The 20581-nt window shown below is 46.2% G+C and overlaps 1 protein-coding gene across 1 annotated transcript in view; it reads left to right on the forward strand.

The window, feature by feature from the left end:
• The window catches only part of LOC121276499 (catenin delta-2-like), a 943152-nt gene that overhangs the window by 913745 nt on the left and 8826 nt on the right, over positions 1–20581 (forward strand). The window contains exon 18 of the mRNA XM_041184989.1: positions 9278–9404. Coding sequence (XP_041040923.1) covers positions 9278–9404 — 127 coding nt within the window. The remainder of the gene's footprint in view (positions 1–9277; positions 9405–20581) is intronic.

A 20581-nucleotide genomic window follows, 5' to 3' on the forward strand; every position in this document is an offset into this window, starting at 1 on the left:
AAAACACCGCAGCCCCCGCGGTGCCCACCAGGCATGGAAGGCCTCCAGAGTGATGACAGACACTGCGTGCTCCCTCTCCAGGGACACCCGGCCGCGGAAGAGGGCTAAACAGTCTGGTGGGACAACCCCCTCGATCGCCCGCTGCCTGGACCTGTTAATGGCCAACTTGGCCAGGCCCAGGAGCAGGTTCATGAGGAGGTCCTCCTCCTTCCCGACCCCCCCTCTGCACCAGGTGTCCATAGATCAGGAGCATGGGACTGAAAGAGTTTGGATGTAACTCTTTTAGGACTCAACCAATTAAATGAAATGAACAAAATGAGGGATAAAATAAACACAGCCCCTAAGTCAGGTCAGTTGTAAAACCAAGGACAAAGTTTAAAGGAAACTTACAAACTTTAAACCAAAAAGTGAGTAAAGGGGTCAATAAAGCAACCCAGTCCCCGCGGTGCCCACCGAGCACGGAAGGCCCCAAGAGTGCCAGCAGACACCGCGTGCTCCCTCTCCAGGGACACCCGGCTGCGAACGTAGCCATGGAAGAGGGACAAACAATCGGGCGGGACGCCCCCCTCGATCTCCCACTGCCTGGACCTGTTAATGGTCAACTTGGCCAGGCCCAGGAGCAGGTTCATGAGCAGGTCCTCCTTCTTCCCGACCCCACTCTGCACCAGGTGTCTGTAGATCAGGAGCATGGGACTGAAAGGGATTGGATGTATTTGCACAGCCTGGGCATGGGTGTTAATCACTTGTACTTAATGTTCACTATTGTAAGTGAACTCCCAAGAATGTCTCTTTGCCTATGGTTCCTTCTTATGATGAGCAGTGTTCATGTTACTCATTTGTGAACCTATGGTTCCGCCTTAAGATAAAGGCAGGTGCCTCAGACCAGGGCCTCTTCCCTGTGCCGTGTGTAACCTTCAGAGCAAAGTGATGGTCCGGCTTCACACTCACTGGACACATTAGTAGTGCCTGTACCTTGATGGTGCTTGTAATTGCTGCCAGAAGGTCATGGGCAGGTGTCACTGAGTTCCATCATTCTCTCTGTGTGCTCTCAGCACCTTTGAGGTGGGACTTGCCCCCCAATTCATCAGCGTCTGTGACCGGTGATGCTGTGCTCCTGAAGGGGTCAGGTGCTGAAGACTGACAAAGGATTGGGTGCTTTTAAAGCACCAAGGCTGAGTCTCTATGAAATGACCCTGATCACAGAGCACAAGCGAGCTGCCCTCAGCCAAACAGGAGTCAGATATTCACAGAGGCAATGTGACGATCTATGGCATGTCCTCATTGCATGTCGGCATCTTCCTCCTGGAATCTCGTGACGATTGGAGCCTCCACTACGTCTCCATGACATGAGCCTGAGCACTGAGGGTATGTGCACTGCCATCAGCCACACAGGAGTTAGGCATTCACAGATGCAAGGTGAGGATGTCAGGGCCGCCCTCACTGCAATAGAAACAGAAAATGTTGCAAAAACTTAGCAGGTCTGGCAGTGGAGAGACAGAGTTAACATTTCAAGTCCGGCAATGATGTCATGGACACAAGACAAAGGGAGTGTTAACAGTAGTGTTAAAAACTAAAGAAGATGCTGATAGTGGCATAAAGGTAAGCTAGCAGAAGATGTTAATAGCAGAACAAGGTCAGCACTCTGAAAACACAACATAGAAACAAGTGTTGGATTGGGAGCGCTGTGAGATTGGGGGGTGGGGGTTGGGGGCGGAGGGGAAGGGTATAAAAAAGGATTTTAGAAACCATATAATAAATAAATAAAACATTTTTAAAATTTAAAAATTAGTAAATAAAAATTGGATTAACAAGGGGAAAAAGATAGAGGAGAGAATTCATGGTCTGAAGTTGTCCTCTCTACATCTCGTCATCATTCTCCACAAATCTTGCAGCTGTGAGGGCCTCCCGAATATGCTTGCCTCATCTGGCCAATGCGATGACCTCATCACCAGCATCCACACCTTGGAGGACCTCATCATCGTCATCCCCTTCAATGTCATCGTCATCAGAGGATATGTACAGTTCCTCCACCTCCTCCTCAGCCAGGTCCTCCCCTGTTGTAGCGCCAGGTTTTGTAGCGTGCAGCAAGCTACGATGATGCACATCACCCTTTGGTGACTGTATTGCAGTGCTCCACCGCACCTGCCGCGGCGTTGGAACCTCATTTTCAAAATGCCCATAGTTTGCTCCACAAAAGTCCGGGTTGCGGCGTGAGCCTCATTATACTGTCGCTCTGCTGCTCTCTGTGGATCTTCAGCAGTGGGAGCAGCAGACGCTGCCGCCCCTTCATCTTGAGGGAGTTGCACCTCCACTGCCCTCATCTTCTTCTTCTCTGCTCTCTGTAAGCCACGAGGCATTCCACAAAGTCACCAGGCTCCATGATCCTGATGTTCTCCTCCTGCAGGATCAAAGAGAGAGGCATTTGTGTTAGCATGGATATACTAAGAACCTCTCTTGGTTAAGTCTGAAAGCCCTTTCCCACATGCAGAAGAGTGCTGACCACCACTTGGATGGCCAGTGTGTAGTGCGCTTATTGGCTGTCTGAAACCCGATCCACCTCCACCCCACTCCACTTAACCGATTGGCGACAGCTTCAGCCATTAGACTGCATACTGTGCTCTCAGCTCAGACGCAGGCATTCTCCTAACCCACACTGCAAGCCTACGCTGTTACCTTGAATCATAAAGGATACTGGTCCAAACCTTAAAAACGGCATGGCAAGGGCCATGAGCGCTTCCACCAGTGACTGTGTCATGGCTACCTTTCACAAGAGGATTCTACAACTTACTGAGTTAGCCGATTGCTCTGCTGCCCCCTAAAACACACATTAATTTGCAGTCTATGCTGAGGGGTAGAAGGTTCTGGGGCATTTGGTGGCACTTCCATGCTTTTGTGTTGCTTGATTGGGCAGAAAAGGCTTCAGAGGCTCGACTTCAAGCGTGTCAATAGAGCTGCTGCTGAATGGCCACAGTTGTGGAAGAATGCTCACTATTGACAAGCTTTTCCCAGTGCTTGGCCACTTCGCTCAGCTTTATCTCCCGCAACTGCCCAGCATGTGCTTAAGTATTTCCTTGTGTCGGTGCTGTCTTGCCCCTCATCCCTGCTCTCCGGCCTGACCCACACTGGTGTCCTTGCTCCGGTACTGCCCTGAAAGCCAGCTGGTAAAAAAATGACTTACCTGTGCCCCCCTGCCAAATGCACGGTGCCTCTTCCTTGATGTCCTATGGGTGAAACTCGCGAGCACTATGCAAGGTTGTGTGCACTCACCTCCGAGTTCCCTTGAAGTTCAGATCACCAGCCTTTTAAAGGCAGTTGTGAAGCATGCCGTTCTGAAGACATGTGACATGGGCAGTAAATTTGACATGGGGGGTTGATCTGGCAAGCAGGACTTATAATTAAATGTAAATGTATTTAAATGATATGCGGTGGTAGGAAACGCAGCCTGCCATTGACTGGGTGGAGCAGACAATCGCAAACTGGTTTCATGACGCGCAAAACCGATTTTTGGCCTTCTCGCCATATTGTCCCAACCTTCCCACACCCCGCCCACCATGACGCCTAATGTCAAAAGGGCTGGAAAATTCCAGACCTCATCTTCCCCCACAAGAGGAGACATCCACCCAGTATTCACTCTATCAAGTCCCCTCAAAATCCCTTATGTTTCAGTAGGTTTACCTCTCATTCTTCTAAACTCCAATGGGTATAGGCCCAACCTGTTCAACCTTTCTTCATAAGATACGCCTTTTATCCCAGGAATAAGTCGAGTGAACCTTCTCTAAGCTGCTTCTAATGCAATTATATCTTTTCCTAAATAAGGAGACCAAAACTTTACACAGTACTCCAGATATGGTCTCACCAAGGCCCTGTACAGCTGCAGTAAAACTGCCCTACTTTTATATTCCATTCCCCTTGCAATAAACAACAACGCTCCATTTACCTTCCTAATCACTTGATGTACCAGCATACTAACTTTTTGTGTTGCATGTACCAGGACACTCAGATCCCTCTGCACCACAGAGCTCTGCAATCTCGCTCCATTTAAATAGCGTACTGCTTTCTATTCTTCCTACCTCAGCGGACTATTTCACATTTTTCCACATTATACTCCTTCTGCCAAACTTTTGCCCACTCACTTAACACATCTATAAGCCCTCTAGAATCTCTAACTCCTTTTGACAATTTACTTTTACACCTTGGTGTCATCAACAAATTTAGCTACCATACATTTGGTTCCTTCATCCAAGTCATTGATATAGATTGTGAATAGCTGAGGCTCCAGCACTGATCCCTGTGGCATTCTACCTGTTATAGATTGCCAACTTGAAAATTTATCCCTACTATTTATCGCTACTTTCTGCTTCCTGTTAGATAACCAATCCTTTATCCATGCGAATATGTTATCCCGAGCGTCATCTGCTCTTATCTTGTGTGGTAATCTTTGATGTGACATCTTATCAAATGCCTTTTGAAAATCCAAGTACACCACATCTACAGGTTCCCCTTTATCCACCGTGCTTGGTACTTCCTCAAAAAACTCTAATAAATTAGTTAGATAAGGTTTCCCTTTCACAAAGCCATGTTGACTCAACCTAATCACATTACAATTTTCTGAGTATCCTGCCACAGCCTCCTTAATAAAGGAATCCAGCCATTTCCCTATGACAGATGTTAGACTAATTTATAGTTAGCCTATAGTTTCCTACTTTCTGTCTCCCTCCTTTACTGAATAAAGGTGTTACATTTGCCATTTTCAAATCTGCTGGGACCCTTCCAGAACCTAAGGAATTTTGGAAGGTTATAACCGATGCATCTATTATCTCTCCAGACACTTCTTTTAAAACCTAGGATGCACACCATCTGGTTTTAAGGACTTGTCAGCCCTTAGGCCTTTGGTTTTCCCAGCACCTTTTTCCTGGGGACGGTGATTGTTTATATTCCTCCCTCCCTTTCACCTCTTGATTTTCAAGTGTCTCTGGGAAGTTTTCTAAGTCTTTTGCAGTGTAGGCAGACACAAAATACATGTTCAATGCCTCCACCATTTCCTTATTTTCCAGCCTGTCACAGCCTGATGACATCAGTTGGCACCGCGACCCAAATTTAGCAGAAACTGAAGGCGAGGCCCAAGCTGTGGCAATCCCTGCAACTGATCTGATCTGAAGCTGCTGTCTCCCCAAGGTACATGGCTCTTTAAGTCTCCTTGTGGGACACAAGGAGCAGATGTGCTTCTCACAGACTGCTCAAGGAAGCCTTCCGCAAACCTTAGGTCATAAAACCGCAGTCTCCCTCTTCCAGTCATGATCTCCAGCCCCTTGCCCAGTCCTCCTGATCACAGGCCTCCTTCCCCCAACTCCCTCCCCAACCCCGTACACACCCCTCCCAACCCCCGAATAGCAGCATTCTTTCTCCAGCTGTCCCAAACACGGCCTTGCCCCACCACACCCCTGTTTTGCCCCACCCCTGCAACCTCTCCTGCCTACCAGTCATGCATGTCCATTAGTCCAGTGGCTGGGCAGGACTGCCCCACAAGATGCAAATGGGGCAGTTAAGATCGTCAGAGTCTTCACCTCCCCAGTCTTGCTGGGTTCTTTGCCAGTTTTCATTTTGCCTGCACCCTCCTCCCCCATCAATATCAGGACCAGATTCAAAGTGAACCAGCCACAGCCCATTATAAATATATCACTTAGATAATCAAACTACAGTGACTTTCTTATGTTTTGAAATGTGTTGGGTTTCCCCATTCTATCACATTGAATACAGAAATAAAATACGACAAGGGCTGGAAAACTAAAATTAAAAGCATAAAATGCTGTAAATATTCAGCAGGTCAGGTATCACCTGCAGATGAGAAACAGAGATAACAGTTCAGGATCAGACCCTGACTTGAACTGTTAGCTCTGTTTTAGTCTCTACAAATGCCATCTGACCAACGCATTGTTTCCAGTATTTTTTTTGGTTTTTTGGTATTGCATGCAGTTATTTCAGGCTTACCAAAAAAACCAAGAATATTGGTCCTTATCTCTTGCTCCCCCCTCACATGGTGAGAAATTGGAAAGGAGAAAGGAAGAATTTATATTCGCTAGTGCCTTTCACAACCTCAGGATGTCCCAAAGCAGTTTACAGCCAATTAGATATTTTGAAGTGTAGTCACTATTGTAATGTGGGGAAAATGTAGCAGCTAATTTGCGCTCAGCAAAAATCCCACAAAAAGCAATGAGAGAAATGACCAGATAATCTCTTAACAAACTAAATGGGATTGATGAGGCCAGACTACTGAGAGAACTTTCTGCTCTTCTTCAAATAACGCCATGGGATTTTTTACATCAACCTGAGAGAGCAAACAGGTTCTTGGATTAATGCTTCCTCCAAAAGACAGCATCTCCGACAGCTTAGCAGTCCCTCAGTACTGCATTGGAATGTCAACATAAATTATTTTCTCAGGTCTCTGCTATGGGACTTGAACTCTTGACCTTTTGACTCAGGTGAAAACCATAGTTGGCAGATGGATGACTAAGGTGCAAAATAATATCAAGAATGTAGGAAATAAAAACTCCAAAATAAAAAATGGAAGCGCTCAGCAGGCCAGTTGGCATTTGATAAAGAAGGGTTAGCATTTCATCAGAACATGCCATCAGCGAGGTCCCAGTAAAATATTATCCTTTTCCTTCAGATGCTAACTGGTCTGTCACATCCTTCCAATTTCACTTAAGTTGATGCTTGACCCTCTTTGCATGCCTGGAAAAGTAAAGAAACTCCCACTTTGAAACATGTTTGGCAAACATTGCTATTAGGAAGAGTGTGTGGTTCTGTTGTGATTGATAACGTTGAATAACAGGTTGTGACAGGAAGCTTCAAACAACAATCAAAGAGAGCGGCAAAGAGCAAACTTGGGAGTGTGGGAAATCTGGCCTTGCTGATCTTAATTTCAATTTTAATTTAATTCATAGACTAATGCAATTGATGGTTTGGAAAGGATTTCTGAGGTTTAATCCAGGGTCAAGTGGATTTGATAAGCTATCAGTGCTGATGTTAACAGCACCAGACTTGAGTTTCGCTGATCTGCTGTTTGTCTTGTATAGTTTTTAGGGACTTTTTGAGCTTGAACAAAATGAGAACAGTCCAGTGGTACTGAGCAACAGGCTGCTGACTTACAGCTCCACTCTAGTCCCAGACCACTGACTCTCCAACAAGTTCTTCTAACCATGTTGGTAGAAATTTAGATTTGTATGCCTATGTCTTAAGTGACCTATAATGAGAGCATAAGTGAAACATTTCATTTTGATATTGTGGCAGGTTGTTGTAGAGATGGTGTAGCAACATTACCAACAAGCCCTCCACTCATCCTGGTTGTTGTAGAGTAAAGGGTTAATGGTTATGTTAATTAGACAATTAAGTTAATGTGCTTTATATGCATGACATCAGGGTCAGATGACAAGAAACTCCAAGACAATAAGACACAGAATAGTCTGGGTCCAGAGAACAATATATTTATCATGATGTCTTTGTAAATAAAGAAAAAGTACATACTGATTATCTCCAAGTCACTCAGAATAAGTGAAACCTCTTCAAAACAGTTGTTACATAGACTAGACTTGTATTTCCTTAAGTATAGAGAATTCAGAAAATGAGCTAATTGAGACATTTAAGATGATTGAAGGATTTGATAGGGTAGATGAGAGAAACTATTTCCTCTGACGGGGGAGTCCAGAACAAGGAGGCATACATTAGAGATAATGGGCTGGATTTTTGCCAAGTTGGGATGACTCGGGAGCCCTGTAAAAATATTGGTCGGAACCTGATTCAGGGATTCCCAACTACATTCCTGGGGTTTCTGATTTTTGAGAGTGCCTTTTAAGGTTGAGGGCTGGTTCGGGTTGCGAGCCCACACTCCGGACCCCCAACCTGGCTGGCTCCATCATGAGGATAGGCATGTCCTAGCCCTCCGCAATTTTCATGGGTTGGACCAGCTTTTCAAAGAGTCATGTTTCACAGCATCTCAGAGGTGTCATGAATCATAGTCAGCATGAGGGGGCCTTTTGAAATGTAAGTTCAAAAGGTCCTCCTCATGCCCCCAGGCCAAGGTATGGGGGGCATTAGGGGCTCCAGGGGATGTGCTGGGGGCATGAGATGGCATGGATGGGGCATGGGATGTGTGTGGGGTGTGAGGGGTGAGGGTTGGAGGGGCCTTTCTGTTTTTCTTTTAACTGGAGCGAAGTCCCACAGCACTGAGTTGAGCCTTTTAAACGGCCCACTTCGACACCCGGCAGCCCCTGTGGCTCCTCCAAACTTTTTTCCTGGATTGTCTGGCCTGACAGCAGCCGGTACCCAACCTCCACACAACCTCCTGCCACCCAACCACCCACCACCACACCCACCCCCACCACCACCACCCCCTCCGCAACCCTCCACAATGAAAATCACATCCTTATGTGCACTTTCTCCTGAGGCAGGTGTGCCAAGCCGGCAATGTTCCCGATACCCTCCCCCCTCAAGGATGAAAATCCAGCCCAATATCAGGAAGCAGTTCTTCACAGCTTTCAAGTGATAATTATAAATTTTTTAAATTTTGCACTGGTGATTCAGGAATTCATCAGAACCATTATAATAGTGTTTTATATTCATTCCATGATGGCCAGTTTGGGAAACTTGTTTGAACCCTCAATTAGCTTTCTGTCTGGTAATAACTCCCAGGTAGCTGATATTATGTGGAGTGTCTGAGCTCCTTGATCAGAAGTCTGCCTGGTAATCATACGAGGTATCTTGTTTTTTGTCATTGCTCTCAAACTAGCAATCCTTCCTTGCTTGTTGAAAAAATTTTGCATTTCTCTCATTAACCTGTACATATGATTTGAGATGTTTGAGGATAATTCATCCTAACGATCACGCCTGCCTTTCATATTATTGCAATCCTCGCCTCAATATTTGATAATGAGCATGACTTAACAAGTTCTAGAAAAATTGAACTTTTTTTGACTTTATGAATTTGCTTATTTTGCTATTCCTGTCTGTTGCTATTGAAATTAAGGTTGAAGGTTTTCATCTGTTGTTAGGCGGAAACATAAATCTAAGGCTAGATTGGATCAATTCACAGGATATTTAAACCTTTACAGTGGCTGATGGACCTCCATTTCCCCTCTTATTTTTCTTTCTATCTTATTTCATTATGTCAGTGGAGACCCCTTACTTTCTGAGAATGCTTCTTGGGTGTCCTTTGTCCCAGCCTACATTTGTATTATAATACTAATAACATATAACATACTGATTTTGTTTATTTTTGTAGGACGGATGGTCTCAGTATCATTTTGTGGCCTCATCTTCCACAATTGAGCGGGACAGACAGAGGCCCTACTCCTCCTCACGCACTCCCTCCATATCACCAGTAAGGATGTCCCCGAACAATCGCTCAGGTAAGCCTCACCACAACACAGGTAATTTCCCAATCTGGCTGACAGGGCAGATGTCTTTCCATTTGCAGGCACTTTGAGTCTCCACCATTTAAAAAGTCTAGATTTGAAATGGCCAGTCACTTATCGTAGAATGATACAGCAAGGAAGGAAATCTTTTAGCATGCTGCGCCTATGCTGGCTCTCTGAAAGATCCATCCACTTAGCACCACTCCCCCTGCTATTTCCCTTTAGAACTGCAGATTTTTCCCTTTTAAGTAAACGTCCAATTCCCATTTGAAAGTTATCAGTGAATCTGCTTCCATCACCGTTTCACGCAGTTCATTTCAGATCATAGCAACTTATTGTGTGAAAAAATTTTCTTCGCTTCTGGCTTTTTTGCCAATTATCATAAATCTGTTTCCTCGGATCACCAAACCGCCTGCCATTGGCAAGTTTTATCCTATCTATGCAATCAAAGCCCATCATGATTTTGAAAATATTTTTGGACAATGTGTATCTCCATTCAACTTTCCCTGCTTTAAGGAGAACAATCCCAGCTTTTCTAGCCTCTGAAGCCTTTCATCCCTCGTACAATCCCAGTAAATCTCCTCCGCACTCTCCAAGGCCTTGAAATTCATTTTGAAGTGTGGTACCCCAAATTGGACACGTTACTCCATCTGAGCTGTTTAGAGTGATTTAGAAAGGTTTACCATAACTTCCTTGCCTTTGTACTCAATGGGCTGAATTTTATACTGGGGGCAGGGTCCCTGCCCACCTCCAGCGTAAAAGTCAGGGGCAAGCCAACCCCATTTGGCTGGCTCGGCCCGCAGCCATTAAACAGCGATCAGGACTTTAATTGGCTTGAGGCGAGACTGCCGCCCCTCATGGGGGAAGAAGTCCAGCCTCTAAAATCTGCCAGCCAATCAAATGGCCTGCAGGACTCTAGCTCCAGCAGCACCACAGGGGGGAGAATTTTTCGCTCAGCGGGCGAGTGCGTGCCCAACCCGCTCGGGCGTGAAATAACGCACGATGACGTTGGCCAAGACATCAACGTGCACTCTCGCAATATTTCACTAGGTGGACACGCGATGGGGACGGAGGCATGCCCGCCATTAAGTAAGAGGCCAGTTAAGGCACTTAACACACCAATTGTCTCCGACTTTACGTAGTCCATCCAACTTTTCGGCCATCACATGGGCAAAACAGGCAGTCGGGCAGGCCACAATTATGAAAACCTCATCCGCAGGTGGGTTTAGAAGGATTAGTGGCATTGTCAATGTGAGTAGTGAGAAGTTTTGGATATAATTTGCTGCTGGTTGCTTCTGTGAACTGGACAGCTTCATCATGCTTCAGAGCTGCATTCTGAGCATTTCTAGGCTTCACTTCAGGACTCATTGTTGTCTTCCAGGCCCCCGGAGGATTCAGACTACATGGGTCCTTCCAGCTATCAGACAGCCCTCTATTACCCTGGTAATGGAGGTTGTGGTCTTCGCTGGAGGCACCTCCCCTGAGGAGGAAAAGAGGGGCAGAAGGGAGAGGAAGCCAGGTGTCCCAATGCAGCTTCCAGGGGAGCAACCTGTGGGAGGAGAGGCGCAGGCACAAGGTGGGGGCAGGGTCAATAGAAAGGGGCCGCAGAAGATGCCACTATCCTGCGGCCAGGGTTTGCAGACAGCGATGCAGCTACCTCAATACGTCTGAGGTGCAATGCCGAAGGAGGCTCCGTCCCTCAAGGGAGACGATGACCGTCATCTGTCAGATGATCGGGCCTGAGATCAGCTCCGACTGTGTGGGTGGACAGCCCATGCCAGTGGCAATGAAGATCACAGTGGCCCTCAACTTCTATGTCTCTGGCTCTTTCCAGGGCTCAGTGGGGGATCTTTGTGGATCACAATCAGCTGTCCACCATTTGTCAAGCTGGTGACAGGAGGTCTGTTCAGTCGTGCATTGACTTTCATTCATTACCGAACGGACAAGGCCAGTCAGGCTGAGCGAGCCACAGGCTTTGCAGCCATTGTTGGGTTCTCCCACCATCCAGGGTGCATTAGACTGAACACATGTGGCCATCAAGGCACCAGTGGGTCAGCTGGGTGCCTTTGTCAACAGGAAAGGATTCCACTCCATGAACATGCAGATAGCATGTTATTAGAAGCTGCAGATTCTGCAAGTTTGTGCAAGGTACCCAGGCAGCTCCCATGACACTTACATCCTGAGACACTCCCAGGTGCCAGGGCTCTTCAGTGCTCCAGTCCGACTGGATGGATAGCTGCTGGGTGACAAGAACTATCCCCTCAAAAGGTGGCTCATGATGCCTCTCCGCCACCCAAGAACAGAGGCCGAGCAGTAGTACAACAGGAGCCACGCCTCCACAAGGGTGGTGGTAGAGAGAACCATAGGTCTTCTCAAGAAGTGCTTCCAATGCCTGGACCATTCAGGGGTGCACTGCAACACCCCCCCAGAGCATGTGTCACTGATAATAGTTGCATGATGTGCTCTACACAATCTGGCACTGGCAAGGAGAGACCCAGTGGAGGAAGAAGGCCTTGACCCAGCTGCACAGGCAACTGATGATGAGTCCAGTAGTGAGCCCGAGGACAAGCACGGTGAGGAGAATGCTGAGAGCATGGACACTGACCTGGGTAACCTCCAGAGAGGCAGGGACACCTGAGATGCTTTGATCCAACGCTCCTTCAGCTAGCCTACCAAATAACCACCACCACATGTCAGGACTGCAGGCTCCATACTCAATCCTTGACAGGACCATTTCCTTGGCCAACAACATGCACTCTGTGCCTTTGCAATAAATTTTCAGGGGACACACATCCATCATTACATAATGGCTTACCCTGCACCTACAGAACAAATGAAGCATACAGAGGCCAATAGCATAAAATTACATCTCATTTATTTGTGAATGTGAAACATAGCTGAAATGAACATTAACCAGTGTTTTTAATCACACCATGAAAAAATGTAAAGCAAAATGGGGGAACAAAATATCACCCATGAAAAGTCCATCTTGCGCTTAAAGTGCTTTACAATTATGTTATGCGAGTGCTATGTCTTGGTGTCCCTCCCCCCACCCCCCCCCACCCTTAGCTGGCACCGGCATTGAAGGCAGCCTGCTGATTCTGCTGTCTTGTTGGCCTTGACAGTCGTCCTATGGCCCGTGGAACCTGTGCTGACCCCGCCTGAGAGAGAACAGCCAGTGCCAAAGCTGGCATCTCCCCAGTCACTGCAGCATCATCAGATGCCACAGTCACTGGCAGAGGGGCAGAGGAGCTGCTGACGTCATCCGGAGTGCCCTGAGAGGACCCCGCAGAGATGACAGGCAGCTCGTGTGCTGGGATACTGGGTGCCCAAACTATCTTCCACATTGACTAACCAGCTAAGGTCATTGCCTGTGTCCAAGCACATCCCAGGAACCCCAAGTTTGAGTCCCTGGACCAGCCTCTCCATGAGAGTCGCCACTCTCTCCATGGAGGAGGCATTGCGCTCAGCCATGAGGGTCAACACAGTGGTCATACTGCACAGGGACTCCTCCACAATGGGCACCATGGCACGCATACCCTCTTGAATCTCCGCCAGATCCTCCCGCACACCCTGCTGGACTTCCAGCATCTGCTGCCTAATGGATGACCCCAGTGGCCTATCATCAGCCATCGACTGGTCCCCATCAGTCTTCTGACTGCCAGCACCCTGGTACTCTCTGCCTCTGCCCGCACTTCAAGCGAGTGTGAAGTCCCCTCACTAAAGTACACCGAGATACTCGACAGCGATCATATGCCCACCGAGGCTCTGGTATCTGCACTGGTGCCTGCATGATAGAGAGGGTGTGACGCATGTGTGTGTTCAGCATGGTGGTCCTCGGGGGTCAGGGGTGGGCCTTCAGGCTCCTCATTGTGACCACCTGCTGGTGAGCCTAAAAGGGACAAGAAGGACATGTCATTAGTTTAAGTCATGACACTGTCACTGTGCTTGCCAGGCACTCTGGTGAGACAGAGATATGCATCACGGTGCCCTCGTCTTTCCATTACATCAATATAGAGACTACACTAGAATGGCTGCAATAGCCAACATTCTCACCTCAGTGCACTGCACTCTTACTTCCCTCTGACACCCCAACCTCACCGCGGCTGCTTAACCGAGGTGCATGGCAACTTCCAGCTCCAGGGCCTCGTGCTCATAATGTGTGAGGATTAGGAGGTGTAGGGGTTCCCCACCAGTCCGCGACCTCTCAGTTGTTATGGGATGTCTTCTCCTGAAAGGATAGAGGAGCATTGATTAGTCCACTCTCTACCTGCCGCGCCATTGCACTATGGCCCACCCCAGCTGAGGAACACCTCGCAGGGCTCAACCGATTCATGATCCTGGGGCTGCAAGGCACTCAGTCCAAGCAGCCAGAGCTCACCCCCTTAGCCAGATCCTGCCTCACTGACTTTTGCCACTCACGCTCTAACACCCCTGAGGTCCATGGGGTGGGTGGCCAACTCTTAACTGTTCTACAAAGTGACTCATGCCAACACAGTAGTCACCCTTCCCAATTGCAGCAGATCATTGAAGCGCTTTTGGCAATGCACTCATGTGCATCTCACCATGTCGTGGCTGCTGACCTGGATACCACCTCCTCCCAGGCCTTTTTGGTGAGGTGTGGGGGCCTCCTCCTCCTGTCCCTGGGGACAAGGGTTTCCCTCCTGGTTGCAGTCTCCTCCAAGAGGGCTGCAAGAAACTCGTCCAAAAAACGCAGGGCCGACTGCCCTGCCAACCTGTCCTCCTGCCTGCCGTGTCCAACCGCAATGGGATCCATGAAGACTTCAGCATTCTTCCGTGGCAGCCTTCCAGGGGCTGTCTGGGCCAGTTTTGAATCAGCCGCCAGGTTGCCATTGGACCTGGCGGACATCATGCCCCCACCCCCACCTGCCCCTTCTCGCAGATTCCCCAGCTACCTTTCACGCTGGGCATGCCTTAATTGGCCCACCAGCGTGAAATAGCGGTGCGCTGCCAATCAAGGGTAGCGGTCAGCTTTCCGATCGCCCCTGCCTGCCCCTGCCAAGCCCACACACCAAGAGTAAAATTCTGCCCAGGGAGTGGTGACCACTACTGGGACTACATCAATCCCCAAGGACAGTGTGCAGTGATGGGGCCCAGATGAAGTTAGGTCTGAAGCTTTGCCTGGGCTAGGGTGGCAGGCTGGGGCGATGGGTGTCGGGGTGGGGGGGGCAGAGGTGAACAGGCAGTGGGAAGGGGAAACACAGTAGGAATTAGCTTGGGGAGGGCTCCAATTGGCAAAAGGGCCAGAAAAGGAGGCACTTCCCCCCTCTTGCCTGGCCACCGCTCCACCAGATTTCACCTGGAGAGCTGGACATAGCACCATCCTCACCTGGCGCAGGGTGAGATCCCAGCTGGTGTGGGAGCAGCCCCTTAAGGGTGCAGGAACCAAGTGACCTGAGATATATGTGCACAAATTGGTGAAGATGGCAGGGCAGGTTGAGAAAGTTGTTCATGAGGCATATGGGATCCTGGGCTTTCTGAATAGAGATATAGAGGACAAAAGCAAGGAAGTTAAGGTGAACCTTAATAAAACATTTGCTCAGCCTCAACTGAAGTGTTGTGTCCAATTCTGGGCACCACACTTTAGGAAGTATGTAAAAGCATTGGAGAGGATATAGAAAAGATTTACGAGAATGGTTCCAGGGGTGAGAGACATCAGTCACGCGGATAGATTGGTGAAGCTGGGGCTGTTCTCCTTAGAGAGAAAGGTTGAAAGTAGATTTGATAGAGGTATTCAAAGTCATGAAGGGTCTGAACGGAGTAGATAGGGCGTAACTGTTCCCATTGGTGGAGGGATTGAGAACCAGGGGACACCGATATAAGGTGTTTGGCAAAAGAATCGGGGCAACATGAGAAAAAACTTTTCTTTGCAGTGAGTTAGGATCTTGCATGCACAGGTTGAGACCATGGTGGAAGCTGATTCAATTGAGGCTTTCAAAACGCAATTGGATAATTAAGTGACACAGTGATGGGTTTGAGATCAGCACTGCTGCCTTCTAGAATTCTCTCCCTAAACCTTTCCCCTCACTACCTCTCCTAATTTAATACATTCCTAAAAAGCTACAATTTTGAACAAGCTTTTTATCAAGCATCCTAATATAAAAAGGGGCGACTCATTGTCAAATTTTGTCTAATAATGGTCCTGTGAAGTGCTTTAGGATGTTTTTACTACATTAAAGATACTGTGTAAATGCAAGTTGTTGTTACTACTGATGGTAACAGGGTGATTTAAAGTGATGAACTAGAAGTTTCACATAACATGTTTGCATCAAGTAGGATTCCACACACATCCCTCCTTTGAGGTCTTGCATGGCACCCAAATATTATGCAAAATAAGCTTGTTGACGTCACTAACTGTCCCACGCCACTAATTCACCAAACACCATCGATCCTATTTCACTTTACTAGATCATAGCCAGGGATTTTACGGCCTCTTTCGCCCTGTGGGATATTACAGTTCTGCCAAACTAAATGAAAGTTTAAATGGCTCACCACATCTGCCAGGGGTAAGATATGCTGCGGCAGGGCCATAAAATCCTAGCCCATAGTTTTGCCTACTGTGTTAGTAGCTGACCATTCCCTGTCCTTATCTAAAAGACCCTTTAAAGCCTCCCCCACCCTCCCTCTGAACGTGCAGCCAAATCACACCCTCCACTGCACTGGCCCTGGCCTTCTTTGTGCCCTCCTCTTGTTCTCTGCTCAACCATCAGTGCCAAAGCCTTCAGTCATCAGGAACCAGAGCTAGAAATTTTTGATAGCCCCTTCGACCTTGTCACTTTTTTCATCACTCTCAGGTCTCTCACCCATGGGATCATACCCCTGCACCCTGTAAAATACCGTCGGAATCATATTCCTGAACCCTAGGACCCAACCGTAGAAAAACATTCCTGTACCCAAGCGCTTACGTGTGGTCAAACCCCTGTAATCCAGAAGCCACCTGTGGGATCATAATACCTCTGTGCCCCAGTACCTACATGCATGATCCAACACCTGTACCTTGGGACCTACCTGTGGGATAATACCACTGTAGTCCAGTACTGACCCATAGAATCTTATCCCAATACCCAAGTGTGGGAGTGTACCCCTGTATCCCAGACCTACCTGTGGGATCATACCCCTGTACCCCAGTAGCCAATTCGGGGACCATACGCCTGTATCCTAAGACCTACTTTGGGATCATTCCCTTTTACTCCAGGATATTCCTGCAAGATCATCCCCTGGTAAGATTCAGCACCTTCAGGACCTGATGGAAAATGTTCATGAATAGGGTTGAATGTTATCACTCAGAGGAGGAGGAGAAAAAAAAGCTTCAGATTGAAATGGGTTCATTGTTCTGGGTAGCATTTGAAAGGCTGTCAAAGGCTTTACGCAGGTTTCAGACAGGACTTTGTGTACTCAAATTCCACCACTGCCTCCTAGTATAAACTCATGGTGAAACCCATCCCAAAGTCGAAAGCCCCTGGCCTGACTATGTAAGAGAGCGCAGGAATGAAATCTCATTGTGGCCACTTGGGAACAGGGCAGTCCTACTGCAGGATTACTGAAGAATCTTGCAGCTCCAGTGAAGACTCCAGCTGTTCCTCAAAAGTCAAGAAGTCTTTGGGCTCACTGCCACATTTAGTCGAGCAGCAAACTCCCTACCGGGCAGTCTGTTTGTCAGTGGACCCCCAAAATGGCTAGACTATTGTACGTATCCACACATCTGCTACTCATTTCTGTTTTACATGGAAAGTGCCCCTCAGAGGGGGGAATAGTTTCACCAAATCATGTAAAATAGTAAATGAGTCAGAAAAGTCACTTATTTTTTTGTGACCTGGAGCGTCACTTATGTTTGTTTGGTCCATCATTGCCCTTTAACATTGTAATTTCAAAGTTTGTAAAAAAATCTATCTGACCACTTATCTGATGAAATCATTCACATTAAACATTGAATCTGTCATCCCATTTTTTTAAAAAATGAAGGTTATCTGACTATTTTGTGACTGCGTTATTGATCAGTTGCAAGAATGCCCCCTTCTAAAATCTCCATGGCTTTAGGTTTAGTCAAACAGATTTCTTTAAGTGAAAGCGGGGAGTAATTTTTACCTTGCTGCAGGGGAAAGTCCCATCCAAAAAAAGTATATTGAGAGAAAACTCAATTTGTAGCTTTTACCATCCATCAGTGTCAGATGACCCATGTATCACTGCACTGGTATTAAGGAGGGAATGAAGAGCATCACCTTGTTTCAAAATACAATTGATTTTTTTGAAGGCGATTGAGTTGAATGCATCATTGGGTCTTGCAAGACTGATGGGCATCATTATATAATTGCAGTTCAGTGCTCTAAGCCAATGTGACCATGTCTGAGAGTAATAGATGTCTGTACACTAGTGCCACGATTTTGTGTTTTTATAGAACCAGCTTCAGCTCCCATAAATGAACATTGGCTCCGCAATCCGGATATTACACCTTTTTTCTATTCTGTGCTCAAAGAGGTGCATGAAACTAAGGAACCATCAGATGCCCAAGTTGGAGCAGTCTGCTTCCCCAACTTACAGACATTTTGAGTTGCATTGCCAAACTACTTCTGAAACTGAACAAAATAGCAAAGCATAAAAGTTAAACGGTGAAAGAAAGAACTTTTATGACCTCAGGATGTGCAAAATCTCTTTACTGCCAATTTCTAGAAGTAATTTCAAAGTGCAAATCACTGTTGTAATATCGGGAATACAAAGTGCAATTACAAACAAGCAGAATCAGTAATGGGTCAACCACCCTACATAAAAATATCTTTGGATAGAATATTCTGTAAACAAAGCACACTGAATTTGATCAGTTCGCTGTCCATTCAAAGCTTACCTTATCAGCATTTCTTAGCTGTATCATTGTCTCTCAAACAGGCAGCAAACAGAACCTCTTATGCAATCAGCTATCACAAATCATTCAGCATACATTATGCTATATCTACATTTATTGCTTTATGAAGTGATGAAAATTTTTACATAAGGCATTTTCAGGGTTAATTTTGCAGAGACTTCCCCAAGTACCCTGGATTGATCTAAAATAGGAGCAATGTAGGAGAACGTTATTTAAATTCTACTGCAGTAACTCATCTGCTGCAATCATGCTTCTAAATGAGCCAGAACATGTAAAAGATCACTAGTTGGTTGATATTAAATCTGTGAAATTGACCTGAAATTGTACGTGTCATTGAGAAGAAAGGAAAAGAAAGCTTTGAACAGTGAGTCTTCCCATCAGCGTTTCTTGTAAAAACCAATCAGTCACGAAGATTTGTCACGACCTTCAAGGTCCTTTCGGGCTTTGATTATTTTTATTATTTTTTCATAGGTTATTTTTTTCCACCAATGTTTTTACCTTCCTTCATCCCTTGAAGACATAGGGACTCCTTGCTGCACTATGATCTCAAAGGCCCTTATATATCCTGTATGCATCTTCCATAGGTGCTCAGACTGCGACCAGAGGAATCTAGTGTGCCAGATTGGAACGATCAGATCAGTCTTAGTGATCTGATTCAATATTAGTCTGCAATCCTGCAGATCGGTGGCTAGGTGGAAGCTGTGCCCAATGGCAGGAGAACTAGATAGCCTTTAGTTTTCTTATTGTCGAGCAATGTTTATGTTAATTTAATGTTACTGTGCTCTCTACATGATCTTCCTAATACATACTACCGTTAAATGACTTTGATCTACACCTGATTTCCCATGTGCCAGAATGGCGGGATTAGACTGAAAAGTGTTCCGCCATCAAATTAAATATAATTTTCCCTTTTTTGAGTCTGCCAGGGATGGGGACAAACACAGGTCGGGGATCTGGTCATAATGGATTTGCCATCTTATTTCCCTCTTCTGCCTGACCATTGACTGTGTGGAAATGGGTAAAGTTACCCTTGTGTGTGACGTTTTATGTTTGGGAGTGTGTAGGTCTCAGGGCAAGGAGAGGGGATGGGAGATACCAGCTCCGAAAATCCACCACCTTTCCAACAGATTCCAGTGGGAGTCAGGCAGAATGGCCCAAATCTGGCCAGACTCAATTTTGGCTCAGATCTAAACCTGGTCCAGGTAGATACTCCTAGTTTGCATATATTCACTTGTGACTAGTTTCACCGAAAGAAAGATTTGCAATTATATGGTGCCTTTCACAACAGTATCACAAAGCACTTTACAATGATTTACATACTTTAGAAGTGTAATCATGATTGTAATGTAGGGAACATAGCAGCTGATTTATGCTTACAAAGATCCCACAAATAGCAATCCACCATAATAATAAACAGATATTTTGATTTGAAATTAAGGGATATATGAATATTGGCCAAGATACCAGGGAGAACTCCCTGCCCTTCTTTGAATAATACCATGAGATCTTTCACATCGTCCTGAGATGGCAGGCAGGGTCTCGGCTTCATATCTCATCTGAAAGACTGCACCTCCAACAGTGTTGCACTGCTTCAGTGCAGCACTGAGTTATCTATGGTGCACATTTTGAATACACTGAATGATACAGAGCAAGAACTTAATAACCACAAATATGTTTGCATTGCAGTCTGAATGTCATTCATAAATTATTGCATAGATGTCACTCAAATGCAATGTCACTCAAACCTCTTAACAGTGCCACCCAACCCCATATACTTGTACCTTTAACCATCTGTCATTCTATATACAAAACTGTACTCAAGTTTATTCAGTATAGGTAGTAAACAAAAAAAATGACATTTGACAGCACTCATGATTTAGTAGTACAGAATATTATTTTCTTGTAGGATGCAAGATGACACACTAATTTTCTAGAGTAGGAATGTTATCATTTAAAGGGTTAAAACATTTGACACATCTCACAACTACAGACACCAATCTTCAGGCCATAATCATTGTATTTTCAAAATAAAAATGACTCGTATAAACCTAGCTGTCAGAAAGTGTGTCAATGCTTTTGATTAAATGTGCAGCTGTGAAACTAATTCACAAATGCAGTTTTTTTAAAATCACCTTCCTCATATCCCACTTTCAAGACAAGTCTTGAGCAACGACTCAACACAGGACAGTGTATGGTATTAGAACAGGTTACATAGCAGATTCAGTTGTAGAGCAGAGGGAATATTATGTTTCACTGGCAGTCTCCTGGGCTCATTTGGCAGTACTCCTCTGAT

This window comes from Carcharodon carcharias, chromosome 3 (genome assembly GCF_017639515.1).
Source record: "Carcharodon carcharias isolate sCarCar2 chromosome 3, sCarCar2.pri, whole genome shotgun sequence".
In the NCBI taxonomy this organism is placed as follows: domain Eukaryota; kingdom Metazoa; phylum Chordata; class Chondrichthyes; order Lamniformes; family Lamnidae; genus Carcharodon; species Carcharodon carcharias.